At 37.1% G+C, this 21,734-nt stretch overlaps 1 protein-coding gene across 4 annotated transcripts in view; it reads left to right on the top strand.

The window, feature by feature from the left end:
- Positions 1–21,734, top strand: part of kn (EBF transcription factor knot) — a 301,491-nt gene that overhangs the window by 242,635 nt on the left and 37,122 nt on the right. For all 4 annotated transcript variants that reach the window (XM_089239429.1, XM_089239428.1, XM_089239430.1 and 1 more), the window contains exon 7: positions 19,750–19,831. In XM_089239429.1, coding sequence (XP_089095555.1) covers positions 19,750–19,831 — 82 coding nt within the window. The remainder of the gene's footprint in view (positions 1–19,749; positions 19,832–21,734) is intronic.

Raw genomic sequence — 21,734 nt, 5'->3', positions numbered from 1 at the left:
CTTATATATCATGAGATTTTTATATAACTCGATAAAGTTCTATACGCTTCCGCTAAATGATTGCGGATCGCCAATAGCAATCAATCTCTCCGGCGATCGAAGAAATTACTATACATAGAAGTTAGCACCAAATATGAATTAAATTCAAGTGTAAGTAGTAAGTGGTGCAAATCATCTGTTGAATTTTTAACATTACTGGTGCTGGTTAGTAAAAAGACAAAAAAACTAACATAATATGAATTATGCTACTGGTACTTTCTAGCATTTTGTATAGTTTTTCAGCGAGGTTCGGTGAATATTCACTGATAGAAAACAGACGTTGATTTACTAAATTAGAGAAGACTAAAAGAAAAGAGGAAAATGAAATAGCACGTACACCGCATGAAACACGCACGCAGCCAAAATCAAATCATCAATTTTAAGGGATAGAAATCAGCGTTTATGCATTCATTTCAATCTTAAATTGGAGAGAACTTTGAAAAAATAAAAACAGAGTATTTTCGACGATGCTTTTCACTTGAAAGTTTTTATTTATTTCTTATTATTTTACCGTATTTATTTTTCGTTGAAGTCGCGTGAGCTGTCATTCAAAGTGAGAGAGCATCAACTGGATCTTTCCTCGCTTACATCATACTACCTACCGAGAGATTTTTTTCTTTCATCCTCTTTTCATTCGTATAAACGAAGTTAGTTTATATATATATAAACAACACACACAGGGAGAGGGAATGTACCGTCTATATCACAACCATGAGCTAGACGTATTCGAAACGAAGAGCAGTCAGTATGGATATATATTCAACAAGCATGTGTCAGCCCGAATAAAAGGTGTAACAAAAAAAAACCGAAATAAAAAAAAGACGAGCAAGGGAACACCTTCGGGCCATCCTTCCTGACGCTTTTTTATTTTTGCACTTCCCTAGTCACAGTATTGGTTATTTTCTACGTTTTCCCTTTGATACGAGTGTATAAAATCCAGTTATAAATAAGGGGGAGAAAAAAATGTTTCTTTTTTATGTATACGAAAAAAGTTGCGAAGTTTAAAGCAGAAAGAAAACAGATACGGCGACTTATGTATGTGTAACGGTAATGATGTCAAACCTGTTGCTTCCATAGCGTATGAAGTAAGTAGTCAGTCGCACGAGCACGAAATTTTTTGAACGAGAGCGAAAAGAAGGATTTTGTAGAGAAGTAAAGGTGAGAGGAGAGAAGAGAAAGGGCTACGAGAGAAAAAGGTTTTAAAAAATAAGAGAAAGGTGCACAAACCTAAAAGTGTAGAGGTATTTATTTTCCTGGGGCGATGGACTGTAGAAAATAATCCTTTGCATATATATAAGGCAAAAAAAGGTAGAAAGAAGCGAATTTGCAGGAGATATGGAACGGGAGGGATCGAATAGGGCGCATCAAATGAGGATGTGAGACCATTCTTTTCCACCCCGGCCGTGTCTCAACATCCGAGTCAAGAATAATCCTTCCATAATTACGTAGCTCTCGTGACTTGATTTCATATTGACGCAAGTAAATCCGAGAGTATTTAGAGTGATAGTCAGAATCGAAACGGTGGCAAATAAGTCAAAGCCGCAGCAGCAGCAGTGCATAATTCAAAGAAAACGAAATGGGTGGGCGTATGAGTGAGCTCAAAAGAGAGCGCCGGTCGGAGATTTACCGTCTGTCGAGCTTCTTTAGCTCGCGAGCGTTCGGTGCTTAAGTATGCCTTAGTAGAAAACATTTTCGCGTAAGGAGTACGTCGAATCATTTTCTCTCGAGCAAGATGATTTGATTTTCTTATTTTCATATCAGTATCTCCGGTCAGTTCCCTGGTGCAAAGTTTAATACGCGATCCAATTAGAATACAAGTAAACAAGCGTTTCGTGCGTACCGGATACAATCTTTGAACTAGTGATTCCATTTAAAACAGAAGAACAAATCAACTCAATTAAAATGTCGTTTTCTTTGACCAATTCGAATAAAAAGGGAAAACATGCGGGTAGCATATAAAGTCATTTAATTAAATTTAACTACGACAACGCATTTCTCAAGTACTTGGCGATCATGCATTTCTTACGAACTTTATATATTGCGTATGCAGCTATTCCATTGATATTCGTTTTGTTTGTTTATCAACGTCTAAATATTCGATTTTTTACTTTTTGTGAATGACGAAATTACGACGAATTTTTAATGAAGTAAAATATACAATTTCAATTACGAAAGTAATATGCTTTATTTGTATACGTGGCTGTTAATTTCGATTTAAGTGGTACAATTTCACGTTGTGCAGCATACAGCTACACATATTTGAAATGCGCAGCAGTATCAGTCGATTTTTCTCAATATTATACAAAACAAGAGCAAATGTAAAATTACAAACTATGGTAACTCACCAGTTAAATTTCAAGTATGTATCACCACAGGATAAATTGATGAACATTAAAGTTTCACAGGATCAACAGAACAAAAGACATGAATTTTTAGGATGATTGTTGACAAATACAAAAATAAGCACCGAGCGAGCTGAAAACTATACCGTATAAGCGTTCACGGAAATTAATACTTATATGTGCCTGGTTCAACATCTGTATCTGGAAATGTCGCAGACGCTACGATACCCAAAGAAACGGATTTCAATTGTTAAAAATTCAGCCACAAACTTTTTTTGGAAAATTTTTCAATGTTCCCAGAATTGTATTTAGAGAGCAAGAACGTCTATTGGAAGCATTTTAAGGGGTATCACTTTCGCTAATAGCAAACATGTACGAAGTCAATTCTTACTTTCAGGAAACTTATTAATCCATTCGCATCCTCTCTCCCAAATTGCTATTGGTCCCGTATCACCATACATTAATCAGGAAGCGGATTTTTATGTTGCTGTGCAGTGGATTATTCCGTGTTTGGTGGTAAAGGATGCTCAAAATTTGCAGATTTACACCGCTTAAGAAAGCAAATATGTTTAAACACTGGACTCAATATAATGTTCTGAAACAGGGAAATCATTCTGCAAAGCTAACGACGATAAAACACTATGAAAAATATAGATTAAATAATTAACTAAATTACATTTAACATTACATTGAAATAATTAATTAAATTACATATTTACATTACGTTAAATAATTAATTAAATTACATATTTACATTACGTTAAATAATTAATTAAATTACATATTTACATTACGTTAAATAATTAATTAAATTACATTTACATTTACATTACATTAAAATAATTAATTAAATTACATTTTTTTTTCTTGAAAAGAATGTATTAGAAATACTCAAGATTGAAGCAAAAATTACGTTGAACTAGATGTAACTCTCTTTTCAAGCGAGTTAAAATGATTTTTAAAAATTACTTTATATTGTGTTTTTCAAATAGACCTACATGTAAAATTTGAAAAAAATTGAAATGCGATTTAAAATATCAAAGCATTATGATATTTTTTATGAGGTTCACAAGGGGGGGGGGGTCATTTTCAAAAAGATTTAGTTGTACGTTTTTTTTTCGTAGCCTCTCCAACGTCAGTCGTATAAATAGGGTTCTATATTGGTATTGCTATTTTTATCGATACCCATCATCCTTGACAACAATCGACTTGTGGTAAAAGCAACACTGATCCTTAAATATCGAGCAATAAGAACGATAATCCCAGGGTCCTCAGGGAATGTGCTAATGAATTGTTGGGGCCAGTCGCACAGATATACAGGAGTAGTGTTGCTGAGGGTATCGTCCCAAGGGATTGGAAACTTGCTAATGTTGTTCCGATATTTAAGAACGGTAGTAGAGAAGCTGTGTCCAATTATCGTCCAGTGAGTTTGACGAGTTCCCTCTCGAAAATTTTGGAAATTATCATCAAAAGGCAGTTTGTGAAGTGGATAGACGAGAATAATGTATTGTCGGATAATCAGCATGGGCTCAGGAAGGGGAAGTCATGTTTAACTAACCTCCTTTGCTTCAATGATCACGTGACTAAGGCTTTGGGTAAGGGCAAAAATATAGACGTTGTTTAGCTTGATTTCCAGAAGGCATTCGATCGTGCCCAACATGGTAAACTCTTGAAGCGTTTACAAGAGATTGGAATTGGGGGCAACTTGCTGAATTGGATAGAATCGTGGTTAAGAGATAGGTCGCAACGACGTCACAAGGGGAGTTCCTCAAGGAAGTGTCCTTGGCCCCATACTTTTTTCACTTTTTACTGATAAACTCGATCAGGGTATCGATGGGATTACTAGCAAATTCGCAGATGATGTGAAGCTAATGGGGGTAATCGGGAATCAAAACGACAGGGAGTTGCTCCAGACCAACTTAAACAGGATTGCAGCATGGACAAATGAATGGAGCATGACGTTTAGCGTTTGTAAGTGCGTGGTCGCTCATTTTGGTTCGAACAACCCACGGTTCTCTTACGAGTTGAATGGTGTCCCTATCCCGCATGCAACTAGGGTCACCGATTTGGGAATTCTCATTGACGAGCGGCTTAGGTTTTCTGAACATTGTTCAGCGGTGGTCAAAAAAGCGAATAGAATGCTTGGTCTCATTTTTAAAAAGGTCTCTTCGCGTTCTCCTAAAGTCATTCTTCCGCTTTTTCGAGGCTTAGTTCGTCCTGGACTGGAGTATGCCATAAGGTTTTGGAGACCCTACATACAGAGGGACATAGACTTGGTTGAAGGGGTGCAGGGAAGAGCTACGTGTGTCCTTGTTGGCACACGGGGCTTGAGTTATGAAGAGAGACTTCATTTTTTGAATATGTTTACATTGGATGAACGCAGGTGTCAAAGAGATATGATCGAAGTGTTCAAAATTTTCAATGAGATGGATAGGATGGACCATGAACTTTTAGTACACCGGCAATCGACTGCTTTTACAAGGGGACACCAGTATCGATTGGTGAGGGACAATGCAAGGCTATGGTGTCGCAGGGAATTTTTCTCTAATAGGGTTGTTAATAAATGGAATAGCTTACCCCCGGAGGTAGTTAATTCTAACACAATTGACACGTTTAAAAAGAAATACGATAAACATGTTGGGGTAAATTGAGAAGCTATCCATACTTAGAATAAGACAACCATAAGTATTTTTTATGGGCATTGTATAATATTTTATGATGTGCATATATTGATTATAATTTTTGTTAATTGCATTTTTAATTGGGTTGCTATATTTTTGAAATATATGACATCCATATTTTTATGGGCATCTTTTTCGCAGCCACCTCGTTGGGCATTTTGCCTGTCTTGGCGTTGTATTTGTATTTGATAAAACAGTGTCAAGAGACTATTGATTCACAATTACAAACTTCATGAAATTTGTTCATTATACACTACTTGACAAATGCTAAGGAACTGTGTAATTTTTCGCCATACCTAACAACAGGGTGCGGTAGCCCAGGTCGATAAGATACTCGCATTAAGTACAAAAGGACGTTTAGAGGTGTCGTGAGTTCGATACTCGGTTCGTCCTTGTCAGAAAACTTTTCTGACACAGGCGTACACAGACATCCTTGAAAGAAATGAAACTTTATACATTTTAATAGGCATCCTGAAGTAGCTTTATTATGCAAAATGAAACAGATATCGCCACATGGAAAAAAAGACGAGCAAAAAAAGGGTTTGCTTGAATTCCCTCTGGGAATTGTGTCCACATCAAATTGTTGAAGTTCAATCATTTTATCACTGATCTGTGCAAGCCTCGGCAAGAAATGAAGTGAATATTTAAGCATCTATAATGTTTTATTCACCCATTATAAGATGTTTTCTTCCTTGAAGACAAAAATGCAACTCCTGAATGACAATGTTAAAATGTTATATTTGTTTCAAACGATGAAAAATTAGTAGAGAGAAAGAGAGTGAGAGCATGAGACATCACATTCGGACACTTGGGTTGTCATTCAACGAGTAAATAAAATCGAGACCAAATCCAAACCAACTGAATGCAATCGAGAGCTTATCGAACTTATTACAGAGTTACTAAACATAATTTCTGAATGCACCAAGGGTGCTGGTGAAATATTGCAAATCTGGCCAAATAATAAAGTTAAGATAACATTGCATGTTGATTTTTGTTAAAAGTTTCAAAGCGTGCGACTTCCTTCTCAGGAAATTCAGATTAGTTTGATTTTGCCTAATAAATATTGCCTTCATATTTCATAGAATGGAAAAACTGACAAACACAATAATTCCAATCACAAATATGCATTAAAGACGATTTCAGTGGCACAATTTTATGTCGATACAGCCCCTTCATAACTTCAGGTCATTTATGGTGGAGAAGAAAAGGAACCCCATGTGCAGAAATGTGCCGTGCGGATCTGTCCCCAAATTCCCCATGTGCGGAAATGCACCGTGCAGATCATATACACCAAAAAGCTTATGTTCCTTACAGCAATTGTGAGCAATTACGAAAAGTGCTCGTTCTGCTGAAAATAAGAGCAGGTATGTGTTCATCAGTATTAAGTATGACCTTCTCAGACACTGATGCACATTTGGCATCTGTTGTGCTCACTTTCAACTACATTGTTGAGGAGAGCTTGAGATATTTTGTCCCATTCTTCCTTCAAGGAGATTTTGAGTTCCTGTATGGTTCGAAGTGAGATACGTCTTTGTGCAACGCGTCTGCCGAGTGCTAGAGGCCGTGAAAGGATCACCACACCTCAATAGAATAGATATGTCAGTTTAGCGGCGAAAAGAAACAGAAATTCCACCTTTGGACAGATAGTCGCAGACCATGCTAATGCTACTGGCACTTGCGTATATGCGAGAATCATTTTTCCATAATGTTGGCTTTATGCACGACTACGAGCACACCATCGTCAAGAAATATTACGTTGGCATAATGAACATATTTGTTGGGATCAGCAACAGTAGTTCAGAGTCCTGTTCTCTGACGAATCGCGCTTCCGCATTAACAGTGATTCTGGACTCCAGCTGCTCAAGAAGAGATCAGGGACCGTTACCATCAGCAGAATCGGTATGGCTGAGTAATGATGATTTGGGCGGGCATCCTGTGCTGTGTGAGAACTCGGCTTCATATCTTCGATGAAGATATCGTAAAATCACTACGGTATTGCACCGAGATTCTCCTCGGTCATATCCATATTTTCCGCTGTTTAAAATTGCTGCAAGGACCAAATTTTATCTTTTTTCTTTTGTTTATCTTCTGTTGTGATGTGGAGATGCATTTTGCATTATAAAGATACTTCAGGATGTTTATTAGAAATGTGTGAAGTTTTATTTCTTTGAAGGATGTTTATCGTTAGGTATAACGAAAAATAACACTGTTCCTTAGAATTTGTTCCTTTGTCAAGCAGCGTAGTTACTTTGATAAACTTCATTCATTTCACCTGACGAACAACCCAACCTTTACGGCACCGATCACTCTTCAGCATGGTCCAATTTTGACTTAATGGGGCTTTGGGCAAAAGAAGTATTGCGAGCCCCTTCGACTGTGATAAAAGAGGTTGTTACGTCACCAAATACAGTACACGTTGTTTGTAAACACATCAAAAAAGAATATGTACTATTTGAAATGAGAAATATAATGCAAAATTTTCCATGAAATATCTTACAATAAATGCTTTATTTGCATTCTCATATAAGTAAAATTATTGATAATGTCAACAAAATCTAATTTTTGAGTTATCTCAATTTCAATACACAATAAAACTGAATAGATAACAGTTTTTCTTGTAAAAGACTTGAGCGAACTGATGATTTTATCCTTTTTAATAAGAAGAATGATCTTTCTCTAGGACAGTTTGATTTTGGTTTCATTAATGATGATTCAATGCTGTCTCAACATTTGGAAACGTCTCTTCTAAACCCCTCTAGCGTTATTTAACATTTGTGGCATTGCGTCACCAACCTGTACCAAGGATGAAAATTGTTGTAGTTTCTCTGAAAAGTGTTTGCAAGATCAGATGCATTAAATTTTGCATTGAAAATGTGCAGAATCTTCATGAAAATTTGAAGATTTCATGTTGATCAAACATTCAACTTTTTTTTCCCACCTAAATCGTTTCATAAATCGTTTTGCTGTCAAAAAGTGTGGAATTGAGGGATCGAAAAAAAAAGGCCGTGGCACATTGAAACATATTTTCGTCGCGGAATTAATATTGCAATAGGTGCATTGTACATGCTGTGTAAAGTCTATCACTGACTAGGTATATATAATATTAAAATTTATATTTAATAGGGTTTGCTAATAGTGGGCACTTTGGAAATAGTATGATGTGGTTTAGGGAAAATTCTTTGATTTTCCAAAATTTTACCAAATAAAATTTATAAAAATTTTGAGTAAATATAGACTGTTATGGATTTGGGGGCCCCCCTTAAAATAAGGGGCACTAGAAAAATGCCCATGTTGCCCATGTGGAAATCGGGCCCTCCTCTTCAGTGATACGTTGGGGTTGGGATAAGTTTACGAAGTCGGAGTCACCTGACGAAAACTGTCATTTTCCCTGAATTACAACTTCTACAAAGAACATGAATATTTTACATACGTCTATTATATTTTTTTTACCGAAAGACTTTTCGATTTCCATCTTGTAAGTACTGGTCAAAGCATTGAAAGTGGGCCTAAATAAATGAAGATGATACCTGGCCTTTGAATAATCTTCACACCATCACATCCATCGTGCATCATAACTAATATCCTGCAGTCCTTTATGTGCTTCTCGATACAACGATTTCCTTAGCACTTTAACATTGCAAATGCAGCCTAACCCAGTTGTAACGATTCAATCCGTCCCAAAAAAATTTAGCGCTATAGTTTGGCGTTACATTGGATCATGGTTGGAATAGATTGGCGGGGTTGGTTGGCACTACAACGGAGAGAAGGCGGGGTTCGACTGTATATGGGACAAAGTAAATATTTGCAACGTCAATTTCCGTGCACATCATTAAAACTTGAATTTCATTGTGGCAAAGTAAAAATAAAATCACTCAAATGACGAAAGTCTTTGCTTATGCGGATTCTAACAATCACGGTAAGATAATATCTGACAATCACGTGGCCAGGAGTAAGGTAAAAAATGAATGGATGATCAAAATTCACAGATAACCGGGATGGGGGAGGTCATATTATCGATGACATTTATTAAGCGTACAGTCATTAAACATTACAGTCACTACAAACATAAACAAAATGACTAACTACATTAGATTAAGTAAAATATTATGAGGGAAAATAAAATAAATGTAATTCAAAATTCAAGAAAAAAAAACGTAATCACTCAAATTTTTGAAATACGTAGTACTTTCACTATTACAGTAAAACCAACTTAAAACGTTCCCTTTTGGAATGTTTTCCCGCTAAATACGACATATTGCCGTGGTCCCAACATTTACTAATACTCATAAGGGTGGTTTCCCGTTTAAAGCGCTTTCCCGCTTACAACGTTTTTCGTAAAGTTTTTTTTGGAAAACGTTATGAAATATGAATTCACTATATCCTTTAATTTTGCACACCAGTGTAGTAATTGGTGCGTCGGATAACCAAGAGTCTACTAGAAATGAATTACCTTTTGGGTTAGATAATACAATTGAAAGCCGACGTAGATGAACCCAAAATTCCAAAAGAACCAAGGCTATACGCGTGTCGGAACTATATGAAGTTCCTTCATCAGTATACATAGCAGAAACAAAGAAGAAAAACTCCTTAGGTGCCGTTCAAGTATTACGTAAGCAAATTTTTAGCCATTTTTGACCCCCCCCCCTTGTCAGCAAACTCTGACCCCCTTCCCCCCCCTTGACAGCAAAATTTTGCCATCAGCTCTGCCCCTCTGAATCCTAACGCATATTGGTGGGATCAGAGACGTACACGGGGGGGGGGGGGCTCGGGTCCCCCTCCCCACGATTAAAAATGTATTTTTTTAATGCAAAAAAAATATTTTTTCTAAATTGAAATTTCGGAAGAAAATACCTCTTTATACGTTATTATAATCAATTTCTGCTAATTTCAATGTTATCTGAAGGCCATGAACTCAAAATTTATCTTTAATAAATTCATTGCGACCCACCAGGCTAAGCCATATAATGATAAATCGCAAAAAACGCCCTTGGCCCACCGTCCAAACATGGCCCTGGGGGTTATCTGATGCGGCCTGCCCTCCTCAAACCTAATTTTGCAAAAATGAACTAAGCGGCACATTTACAGATTGCTTAAGTGTCCCGTGGTACAACTCTAGAATATTTAAGCAGCCCGTGGCACATTTTCAGATCACTTAAATGACCCGGGACACAGTTCCAGAACACTTAAGCGATCCGTGACACATTTAGAGATCCCTCTGACAGAGTGACATGTGACGTACTTTTAGAGCACTTAAGTGGCCTCCAGTTCTACATCACTCAAGTAACCCGCGGCACACTCTCAGATTATTTAAGTGATGCGCGGCATATAATTACGGATCACTTGAATGATGCGTGGCACAGTTCCAGAGCACTTAAGCGGCCTGGACACATTTCCAGATCACTTGGATCCGCGAAAAATTTAGAGATCACTAAAGTGGTTCTGTAGGGCACTTATCAATAGTTGGGGGAATGTTACTTCAAGTGCCCACAAACTATCGAAAGGTTTTTCTCGTTTTCGGCTGACTGAGTGAGATGCCATTTAGAATAGTATTTCATATTTTCATAAAGGATAGTTGATGACGTAAGCGTCATACAAACCCCCCCCCCCTTGTCATCAAAAGTCAGCAAATCGGAAACCCCTCCCACCCCCCATCGATGATGACGTCATACTTGAACGGCCCCTTATAGCGGGAGTTACTCGCTGTTGTAGACGAGAGTCGAATTCAAAAAAAAAATTGAATTTTTGATTTTGATTTTTAAATTCGACTCTTTCGTCTACAACAGCGGGAAACTCCCGCTATAAGGAGTTTTTCTTCTTTGTTTCTGCTATATATACTGAGGAAGGAACTTCATATAGTTCCGAAACGCATATAGCCGTGGTTCTTTTGCAATTTTGGGTTCATCTACGTCGGCTTTCAATTGCATCAAGAGTCTACTATACACCAAAGTGGACACGACATGAATAATAGACTACTTTAAACTTTGTTAGAGCTAGGAAAATGTCCAAAATCGTCAAAAACTGTCCGGCAACAATGGTTCTTCAGTTTCGATAACAATAATTTTAGGAATGTTTATTTTCGTTTCCATGGTACCAAAACGATGCATTTTTACAAATGTATATCTTTTACAATTTGCCCCTTCTTTCATTCTCTATCCTCCCATATCCTCAGAGAAGGTCAACAGAGAAAATCTGGGCAGCGCCGATCATTTCTGTTTCATATGAAATACAGGTCGGATTCCGTTATAACAAATACCGTTACAGCGAAAATCTCGTTGCAACGAAAACCTTTTCAATCCTTCAAATTTATTGACATAGCAACAATGTATTGTTCAATTCCGGAATAACGAAATGAAAAATCCTTTATAAAAAACTCGAAAACATGTGTCCGAAAAACAAAAGAGTCAATCTCCATCAACTTTTTCCACGTTTTTTAAAAAATCGGAAGAAATTGAAATTTCAAATTCAAACAGTAGTTATAGGATCTCCTAGGAAAAAGATCTAACTTACGAATTTACAAGATGTGGAGATGCAGCTGTCTTTACCTGGTTTCAGGACATTCGTTCTCGAAATGTGTCAGATACCGGTCCACTCATAGGAGAGTAGGTTTTGGAATTCACGCGCGCTTTTGGATGCGAAAACTTTCAAGCATGTGTGGGCTGGCTGAATCGTTGCAAAGAACAGTGTGGTGTGGCAGAAAAACAGATTTGCGGGGAAGCAAATTCAGTTGATATACGTAGAAAATGTGAATGAATGGAAGGCTGGTGAAATAGCGAAAGTAAAAGTCATTTGATCCTTCCGATGTATTCAGCGCAACAAAGCCGGAATGTTTTTTCCGACTGTTACCTAACAAAACTTTGGAATTTAAAAAAAGACAAGAGCATTGGTGGCAAAAAATCCAAGCGACCCTTAACAGCTTTGTTTTGCTGCAACATGAACGGAACCGAAAAAAAGAAAAGTTGTGGTGTTTGAAAATTTTGTGAATCCATGGTGCCTGAAGAATGTGAAATCATTACCTTTTAATTACAAATCAAGTCGAAGGGCTTGGATGACTACAAGAATTTTTAATGAGGGGCTAGTTAAGTTTTACGGAAAGATGAGGCGAGATCCTGCTTCTCGTCAATTGTACGGCTCACATTAAATCTTCAAAATTAGAATGCATTCGCATCGAATACATGCCTCCTAATTGCGTGTCTGTTTTGCAACCATTTGATCGATGCATAATTAAGGTGGTGAAAAGAAAGTACCGTACGCAACTGCTGAGACGTACTCACCAGCTTGATAATAAAGAAATCATAGTGAGGCCTGACGTGTCAAGCAAGCTATAAATCTACTTCACCAAACACTAACTCTCTCCATATCGCTATATTGCAATTTACTGCCATTGATGAGAGCGGTTGGAAAGGAAGGCGCTGTCTATCGTTGGTCGCCTGAAGTTCGTTAGGGAAAAAATCTGATCTATACCCTCCCTTGGATTCGAACTCAGGACCGTGACAGCCACGGTGGTAGATGAGCATCTTACCACCACGCCCCTCAGGGATATGATAGCTGGATCCTGAAAGGATATCGCTCAAACAGTCATTTGTAATGGGTAGAAGAAAGCAAATTTAATCGCAGCAGAATTCCGTGAAACACTGAATAAACCTGATGAAAGCACATCCACGATTTGCAGCCTTTGTGGGAACACATCGCAAAAGAAACGTCTGTTCCGAATGGACGCTGGACGATTTCTTTTCTGTGACGATGACGTCTTCATTTCGGAACCGTTAACAGATAACGATATCGTTCGTATGATACAAGAAAACAATGAACAATCGCTTGCGGACAGCAGTGACGAAGAAGAGCTTTCACTACAGTATGCTTTGGTACCTACAGCATCTGAAGCCGTAGCTAATTCGGAATTCTAAAACGATATTTATATCAGATCAAAAGAACCTTCCGGACCATTTGTTTGACAATGGGTATACTTTAGAGCAGTGGTTCTCAACCTTTGGAAGTCCGCGGCCCGGTTTCATTCATTTTTATAAGTGGAAGGCCCGGTCAAACACATGATTAACGGAACATTAATGGGGAAAAAGGAAACGGCAGATCAGTCGCGGCTCGGTATGAATGATGTCACGGCCCAGTACCGGGCCGCGGCCCGGTGGTTGAGAAACACTGCTTTAGAGGAATTTGTTGTTTCCTCGGCTTCCTCGATACTTGTGCAAAAAACCCCCGAATTATTTGCCTCTAAAATGTTAATTAAGTAAAACTTATGCAAAACATTCCAATGCTTAATTGATTTGAGTTGCTTTGTGTTATTTTTAATATTCAACTTCATTCTTTTTTTTTTGCGCATGTTAAAAATCGAAAATTCCTTTATAACGAAATTTCGTTATAACGAAGTGATTTTTTCGATCTCTTGGAGTTCGTTATAACGGGATTCAACTGTATATTAGCCGATGCAAACTGTATCGTCCTCTAATAGTTAATGTTGCCAATCTGCACTCTATCCATATCTACATTGAAGGGAATAACCATAAAATTCCATCTCTTTCATTTATACTAGCGACTGCAAAAAAACTGCAATGAGTGGACTTGAATTTTGTACGTATGTACGTATCGTGTCGGGCTCGACTCTGTTTGGCACTCTCATTCAGCATATGATGAAAGAAGTTACTTTTTCTTTGCATTATCAAACACAAAAATCTCTCTTCAAATGTAAGCAAGAAAAGACTTGGCTTTTTCTGAGGCGACGCTATTGGCTGATTTTCCAGCATTCAGGTGAAACAACCCCTTACCCCAGCTGGGAGGACAGTCTCCAAAACTGAGCTAAGCACCCAGTTCTCTATTTTACGTTTATCCTTCTAGATCGAGGCCCTATCACGCTGGAAGCAGAGGGATTTCACCTACCAGCAGGGGGTTTTCAATTACTCACTCTGCCTAGATTTCACCATTTATCAGTCCGGATTCTGGCCCGAGATTATAATGTCGCACTGTTGAATCAGTGAAGGCTAAGCCATAGCCAAACTCCAGCATCCCATATCCGCGCCTTCCTACGACCGCTTAACGGAACACCTATTCCTTTTTTCCTCCCCCCCCCCTTTTATTTTATATTTATTTTCTTCTTCTTTTTTTCATTATTACACGCGCTATCCCCACCTTTAGTTCATTTCGAATTTTGTGTCTATTCTTCTGCCTTGAAAAATCGGTTTTCTAGGGAAAGTCTTTCTTTTCTTTTCGCTCTCTTTCCCCTTGCAACCAATGTTTTTTTCTTCTCTTTTTACTTCTTCTTTTATTTATTTATTTATTTGTGCGCGGCCTTTAAAAGCAAAAGATTCTGTTGGAATTCCTTCAGGTGCGAATGATGCATACACGATAGAGACCAACGAACGTAGGCTTATTTGACGATAAATTCTGGAATCAGGGGGAATAAGAAGTTGCAAACAAGGAGGAATACATTATACAAAATAGCTATTTCTGATGGATGAGACAAAAGTTTCAGCCATTCGGGGCAAAGCTTCGTAAGAATTGATAAATTTGCATGAGGTCCCCTATGTGCTGTTGCATTTTGTGATTGGTCGTAAAGCTCTACATTGAGAAATTCCGAGACAAAACTAAGCCGCCCCCCCCCCCCGTGACTTGCTCTTTTCAAAAATTTTCCTTCAACGTAGTATCGAATCTTCTCTATTTGATGGTAATTTCTTTTTCGACCGTTTGTTTCTCTTTATTTTACGTCAGGTATCTTAAGAGTTTTCAACTCAAAAACATGCTGGCTCGTTCGGAGATTTAATTGTCGTCAACGCTTTCCGATAGTCGATACAAAGGTCATACACAATTCGAAAAGGTGGTATGATAGGCTCACTGTTATGCTGTACTTTCGTTTCCAACGGTTTGCTGGTGTTGCTAAGTGTTAGGGCAAGACGGATTCCGTATCGTAATTGATGTAACGATTTTCAGGATCACGATCGATAGGTATTAGCATACTTGAATTTGTAAAAGCAACTTTTAATTTTTTTCTGTGGTGTGTTCGTTACGGATAAACTGGCAAAAAATATTGTTCATGAACTATCTAGTTTTATAGATTTTTGGGTATAAATGACTAAAAAAAAACGCCAACAGAATGAATACAATAGTTGAAGGGGGAGGGATAGTGCTAATTATTTTTGATGTACCGTATTTTTTTTTCTCGTGTAGGCTACCGAATATCCACCGCGCCTATTACGTTTTAAAAGCATGGTTTCAGAAACTTGCAGCGCTTGCACTAATGTAACACGTACGTTGAAATGACTGTTTTGTTTATTAATTGGAAAAAACCTGACAACTGTAGAAAAATTAAAACAGTAAAATAAAAAAAATGTGAACAGAGTAACACAAAATATGCATAAAATGTATTCACTTTGTTACCTAAAGGGACGAAATGCCGTTACAGAATGTGTATAGAACAATAATATTTTATTTCACTAAATTATTTAATTAATGGTTAGGGTTATGAAATAATTTATATATATTATTATCTCGTGGTTCTCGAAGATCGCATAATTAAAACCGCATTTCAATTATTTCAGAAATGGTTCTGATCATTTTTTAACAGTTTTAGCAACGGATATTCTTTTATAAACTACAGCACAAGAAAACTAAAAATCACACGGAATTTTTTTATCCTGGATAGATGACAGATAACCCGGTGTAACTGAAACGCTTACGTTCAACTCACAGATATACAGCATTCTAATGTTTTTTTCCACGCTACACTGTGAACAACCCTTACAGCGTTTACTCCTAAAATTATGGTGGCCTGGTATTTAATTTTATATTTGATTTGTTCTACAACATTGTAGATTTCAGTCGTAGGCTATTGAATGACATTGCTTTTGTGGCGTCAAATTCAAAAGTTTTCGGGCAATTTCGACTATATCAGCATTGATACGGTCATTGATAGGTCATGCATTTACTGCCTTTCTCAAGTAGGTCTATGAATTAATAGGGTCTTGGCTACGAACCACATTAGTTATAGAACGAGTACATGTATTTAGCTATACTCAAAAAATTGTTCAGTTGGCAAACGGATGGCAAAGTCAGTGACTACGATATTGTATATGGAAGGATATGCTGCGGCAGGTTATCTCATTTTTACGTAGACGCACAAAACGCATCGAGAAATTTTACATAATAAATTGATAAAACAAAAATATATCAAAAAGTTATTTGAGCATCCTTTATCGAGTCAAACGTTTCTATCGAACTTAACACGAATTTCGAGATATACCGTATTTACTTGACTAAAAGATGTCTTCGAATATAAAACTAAAACTATTTATGAGATATTACAAAAAAAAAAAAAAAATCACTGTGCATTAAGAAAATAGCGGGGGAAAAATAAATACGCGTAGTTCTCTGTTCTCGGATATACACTCGCAGTGTTTCACATGTAAATATACCTACTATATTTCGTATTTTTTATTCACTCGAATGTTTTGAGGATTTAATGTTTTCACTCGATGCAAAATACATACTACTACTTCACCAAACACCAACTCTGGCCATATCGCTATATCGCAATTTACTGCCATTAGTGAGATGGGTTGGAAGTGAAGGTGCTGTCTATCGGTGGTCGCCTCGAGTTCGTTTGGGAAAATATCTTATTTATATCCTCCCTTGGGTTCGAACCCGGGACCCTGACAACAACCTTCACGATGGTAGACGAGCATCTCACCACCATGCCACTCGGGCAAAATGCATGCTGGCACCTTATAAGTTTTTGCATCAAAAAAAGAGTGGGTTCTCTTTATTATTTTATTTGTGGGTTACCGTCGTGCAAAAATTATCATTTGATTTGTTTAACGTGACCCATCCGCAGATACTCACGCAATAGTTAAACAAATACTTCGGCGTTATGAATTTTTTGCTTCGGATTATAAAATTTGGGCTTTTCTTTAATTTTCTGTCTTTAGTATGAGTGACCATAGTGAATGAGGTATATAGTTTAGTTTTTTTAACGATATCTACCCAAACATATCCAATTAAACTATTTTTATTATGATTTGTGGCGAATACTTGAACATTTTCCATTTTCGGCCTTAACACTTCACTCTAAAACCTAGAAACTGTAGGTCCCGAGTCTTTTTGATGCAGTGATACCTCGGCTTAAAAATTTATCTGCTGAGGATTTTTTTTGCGATATTTCTACCTTGGCTAAGGAATGTTTCCGTTAACGTGGATGCACGCGCTCACATAACACAACAGCCTTGTGAGTGAACTGAATTTTTGCACAATCACTGTCAGAATTACTTTAGAGCCCTATTAATCTAGAAGGTGTGTCTCTGCCTAAAAATCATTTTCCAGATACACCTCTAATGCTCTTCCAAAAAAATTTTGATGAATTTTGTGAAAAATGAATGATTCAGCAAAGCAAAAAAGGAAGTATTAAAAAAGGCCTGTATTTGGATTCTGTCGGTACACCCGTTCTTCCTGTGAAAAACTTGGTATCAAACTAAACGATCTGGACATTTTAGGATATTATCTTTCCCATATGCAAAAGTAAAAAACAGAAATGAGCTGATCATATCCTATATGGAGACTCCTGCGAACCCAGTGGGTAATGAATATAGTGTGGGAATAAAAAGGTCTTCAGTGTCTCATTTCCTTTAAATTCTCCTTCATCTAATTGTCAATTTGCTTTGCTCAGTCTTCACCCAGTTTTTTTTTTAAATCTCTTTTGTGATGCTTCTTAAATATATGTAAAACTTGTCTTCAAATTTTGGGCCGTACCTAGAACGAAGTAAATGATGAAACGACGAAACATGAAATCGTGTTTAGACCAAACGAATGTGATTCCGGAACGAATTATTTTCGTTAGGTGAAGTATGACTGTACAGTGCATGAGTTATCATTGAATTGGTCTAAATAAAATTCATCTACATTTGTTCATTGTATGTGTATATATATCTCTCTCCCCCTTCCTTCCAATTATGACGACAAAAATTTGAGTCCAAGAATGAATTAAGTGAAATGATCTTATACAGTGAATACTTGATTCGATAAAAAATTAAAAAAATCATTTAGTAAAACAGTTGATGAAATACTGGCAAATATATGTATGTTAAAATGGTATCGAAAAAAATACGTGTCATTACATAACTTTTCACAAATAATACAAAATTAAGTGACAAAATGCTAGACAAAAAAAAAATTATGAAAATGGCAGTACGAATAATTGCGTGGAACAAAAATAGTTACTATCGCATTAGTTGTCGTCGTGATTAGCTAACGAGCAACGGGACTTGACTAAGAAACAGATGCTGCGTCATAAAACGCTAAATCCAATCGGATGGCGGAAAGACCTTACTAGAGCTCGTATGCTGCAAAAATAGGTTATCAACCTCTGTGTGGGTTCGTAGGAAGCAGCAGCCAGTGCCATTAACTCTAGACAAGTGTTGAGCACTTCCGCGCTGCGCAAATAGTAGAAGGGAAAATTTGAAGAGAAGGAAGCGGGAAAAGCGAGGAAAAACGAGGCTGAACTCCCTCCTGCCGGGAACGAATGCATGTTCATAAATTCTGCATCGCATAATAACTTCAGGTAGAGGCCAAACGGAAGTTAGCTTTAAATAATAGATAGGCCAGTGCGCGGCGAGCTGGTGCATATTCATTTTACGTCCTTAAGTTCAGCCTATACCCGCGTTTGGATGCCAACGTCGAATTTTGAAAGAGTAATGGTTCACCCATTTGCTCGGCAATGTTTGCCGTAGTGGGAGGTCGTGAACTGGGTGCTTTTTCACTCTCTCTACCGATCACACACGAGAGAGAATGCAGGGAACTGTCTATCCATCTCTCTCTTTTCAAGGAGACGCAAGCGAGTCTTTTACCAGATATATGCGAATTTGCTTACTAAACTTATTTATTTTTTCCCTTATCAAACAAAATAAAACCCTGCTATACTTATTATATAATATTTCGTAAATGTCTTGGACTTTTATAGAATAAAAAGACTAAGCGGTATCATGACGAAAGGAAAGTTCCTGGCTAAGGGACGACAGAAATTCGAGTTTCCAGACGTTTCGTCCGAAGCTGCGGCAGAGATCATCAGCGGTCTAAAATTGATAGGCTTTCAAAACTGCTATCGATATCCGTATCCAGTTTTTCTAACAATAAAGTTTCCGAGGGTGCAGTTGAATAACGATTGAGATTTCAGTAAAAATGTACACATGGAACGATAAACTAAAATTTGCTGAACTAGAAATGGAGGAAAATAAATTTGTTTGAATTTTTCATGTGTGCGTGGGATAAAAATATTTATATCAGTAAAAATTCATGTTCACTACTGATGATTTTGCAGAAAAGTTTAAACAGATGTGACAGATAACCTTTGAAATGAACAAGAAAAGTATATTTATCAACCAGGATAGAGAAGATGGCAATGTTTGATCGGCCGGAATCATTTCGGTGGATGTTGTAGTACAATGTCTACGCTCTATGCGTCACGTTGTTTTTCTGAAACGTATACCGTAAAATTTTTTAGCCGCTGACTTTGAAAACTTTAGGCCTATATTAGTGAGAGAGTCTTCTGTATAAAAATGGATTATTTCTAAATATAATTAATTTCATTTCAAACATTTTACGAAAAACCTTCTGCAGTTATATTTTCAGTGATTTACTGCATTCACATTTTAAACATATATATGCTCGATATTATTTTGCATCTTATGTTACAGGTTCTTCTTGAAATTTTTCTTGAAATGTAACCAAAACTGCTTGAAAAACGCTGGAAATCCACGTGACATGAGGAGATTCGAGGTGAGATTTGTCGTATGTAATAAAACAATGCAAGTATTATGTGGTGAAACCTGTTTAAAACGGAAGGTCAAGAGACTGCAATTATTTTCCGTTCCAGACAGGTTTCCGTTTCATAGAGGTGCACATAAAAATATATGAAGTGATTTATTTCCATCGTTTACAAAACTCGTTTTAAGAACATCACCCTAACTTCTATAAACCAACGAGTGTTAAACAGAGACATGCATATTATTATTTTGAATTTTTCATGTTTGCTGTTTCAAATAACTATATATTTGAAATTTAATATTTTAAAAAAATGCTTTAATAGTTAAACTTCAATATAAAACGTTCTCCTAAATAGCAATAGAATGCACACTTACTTTTGTCAAAAAATGACATTTTTTTAATACAGTGAAACGTTGATATAACGATATTCTGTGGATCAAGAAAAAATATCGTTATAGAGGGATTATCGTTATATCGGGAGGCAAAATTGTCCTTACGTGTGATGCAATTTATGCTGTTGTTGTTGTCATCTTTTCTACATCGACGTTATTAATAGCATCAGAAAATGCACTTTTATGTATTTAATCAAAGCAAAAAATTGTAATTGTGTGTGTGTGTGTGTGTGATTAATTTATTATAAAAATTCACTATAAGATGCATTGCCCAGTAAAGAAGTTTATTGCTTTGCACTTTCGTGTCTTACATAGAAAGTAGCAATACTAATAACTTACTTTAGCTTTCGGTGATTTTTTAGTGCAAAATATTGATGTTATCTGATGCCTTTAAAAGAAGGAAAACAAGTGACGAAGTTGAAATTAAATCCAAAACGATTTTGAGCAAAATATAAAAAAATATCGTTTTTTATAGCGGTTTCAGAAATCTCCTAAAAATATCGTTATAGAGGATTTAATTTATCGTAGTAAATGATATCGCTGTAGTGACGTTTCATTGTATTTAAAATAAAAATGCAGAAATTGCATACCTTTTTAAAATAACAGTGACAATGAGATCAATAACCAATCAACGTTTGTGAAAGAAAGATTCTACATATCTATAACATTTACATTTTGCTTTTACGCCTCTACGAACTCCATTTTTGTGTTCAAGTTCAATACGCGTTTCTTGTTGTTAGTCGCCATCTCTACACTGAATTAAAATTTCTGCAGTACTACTACTGCTGAACCAGATATGCACCTCGTTCATATTCCTCGTGGAACTTCTAACGAATTGATACGTGTTGGAATGTGTGTGTATGTGTAGCGAATCTGACGTAAAGTTTGTTTCTGTATAATGCTTGTTGTGTGAAGTGCTTCCATCTGCCATCAATTTTTTTAACTATGAGTGAAGTGTAATGATTGAATAATTGTATTGTTGTAGGCCTGTTGCTCTCTGTGGCGATATTTTTTATCGAGGAGATCGGCTCGCATTGGCGCCTCGAAGTTGGAAACCACAGAAAACCAGCTTCAGCCGACCACCACTATGGCGACGGGGGGTTTAGTCCCGGGTCCTTGCGATGATATTGCTCTGGCCCTCTATATTGGAATCTGGTACTTAACAACATCTTCCAGCTCAAGTGGCCAAATAACGTGCGTGTCCAGGCCTATGCGGATGACATTATCGTATTGGTGTTGGACCCCACGATGGAGGGAGTTGGCAAAAAGGCCTCCAGCGTCCTGGCAGATATCAGCAACTGGCTAACTGAGAACGGCCTTAAATTAGCCACCAACAAAACAAACTTTCTATGGGTTTCCCCCAAAGGGAAACGTTCGCCACAAATTCGTTCATCAAACAACTTCATCAAGAAAGTCCACAGAATTAAAATTCTGGGCATCCATTTTAACAACAAATTGGACTGGAAAGACCATATCACAGAGCTGAACACAAGATCCAAACAGCTACTCACGAGGCTTCACTG

The sequence above is a fragment of the Pholcus phalangioides genome, unplaced genomic scaffold (assembly GCF_987345545.1).
Source record: "Pholcus phalangioides strain wild (caught in Gottingen) unplaced genomic scaffold, Ppha-v1.0 ptg000011l_1, whole genome shotgun sequence".
NCBI classification, from domain to species: Eukaryota; Metazoa; Arthropoda; class Arachnida; order Araneae; family Pholcidae; genus Pholcus; species Pholcus phalangioides.
The sequence above is the reverse complement of the archived record's forward strand: the minus strand, read 5'-3'. Positions and strand labels throughout refer to the sequence as shown.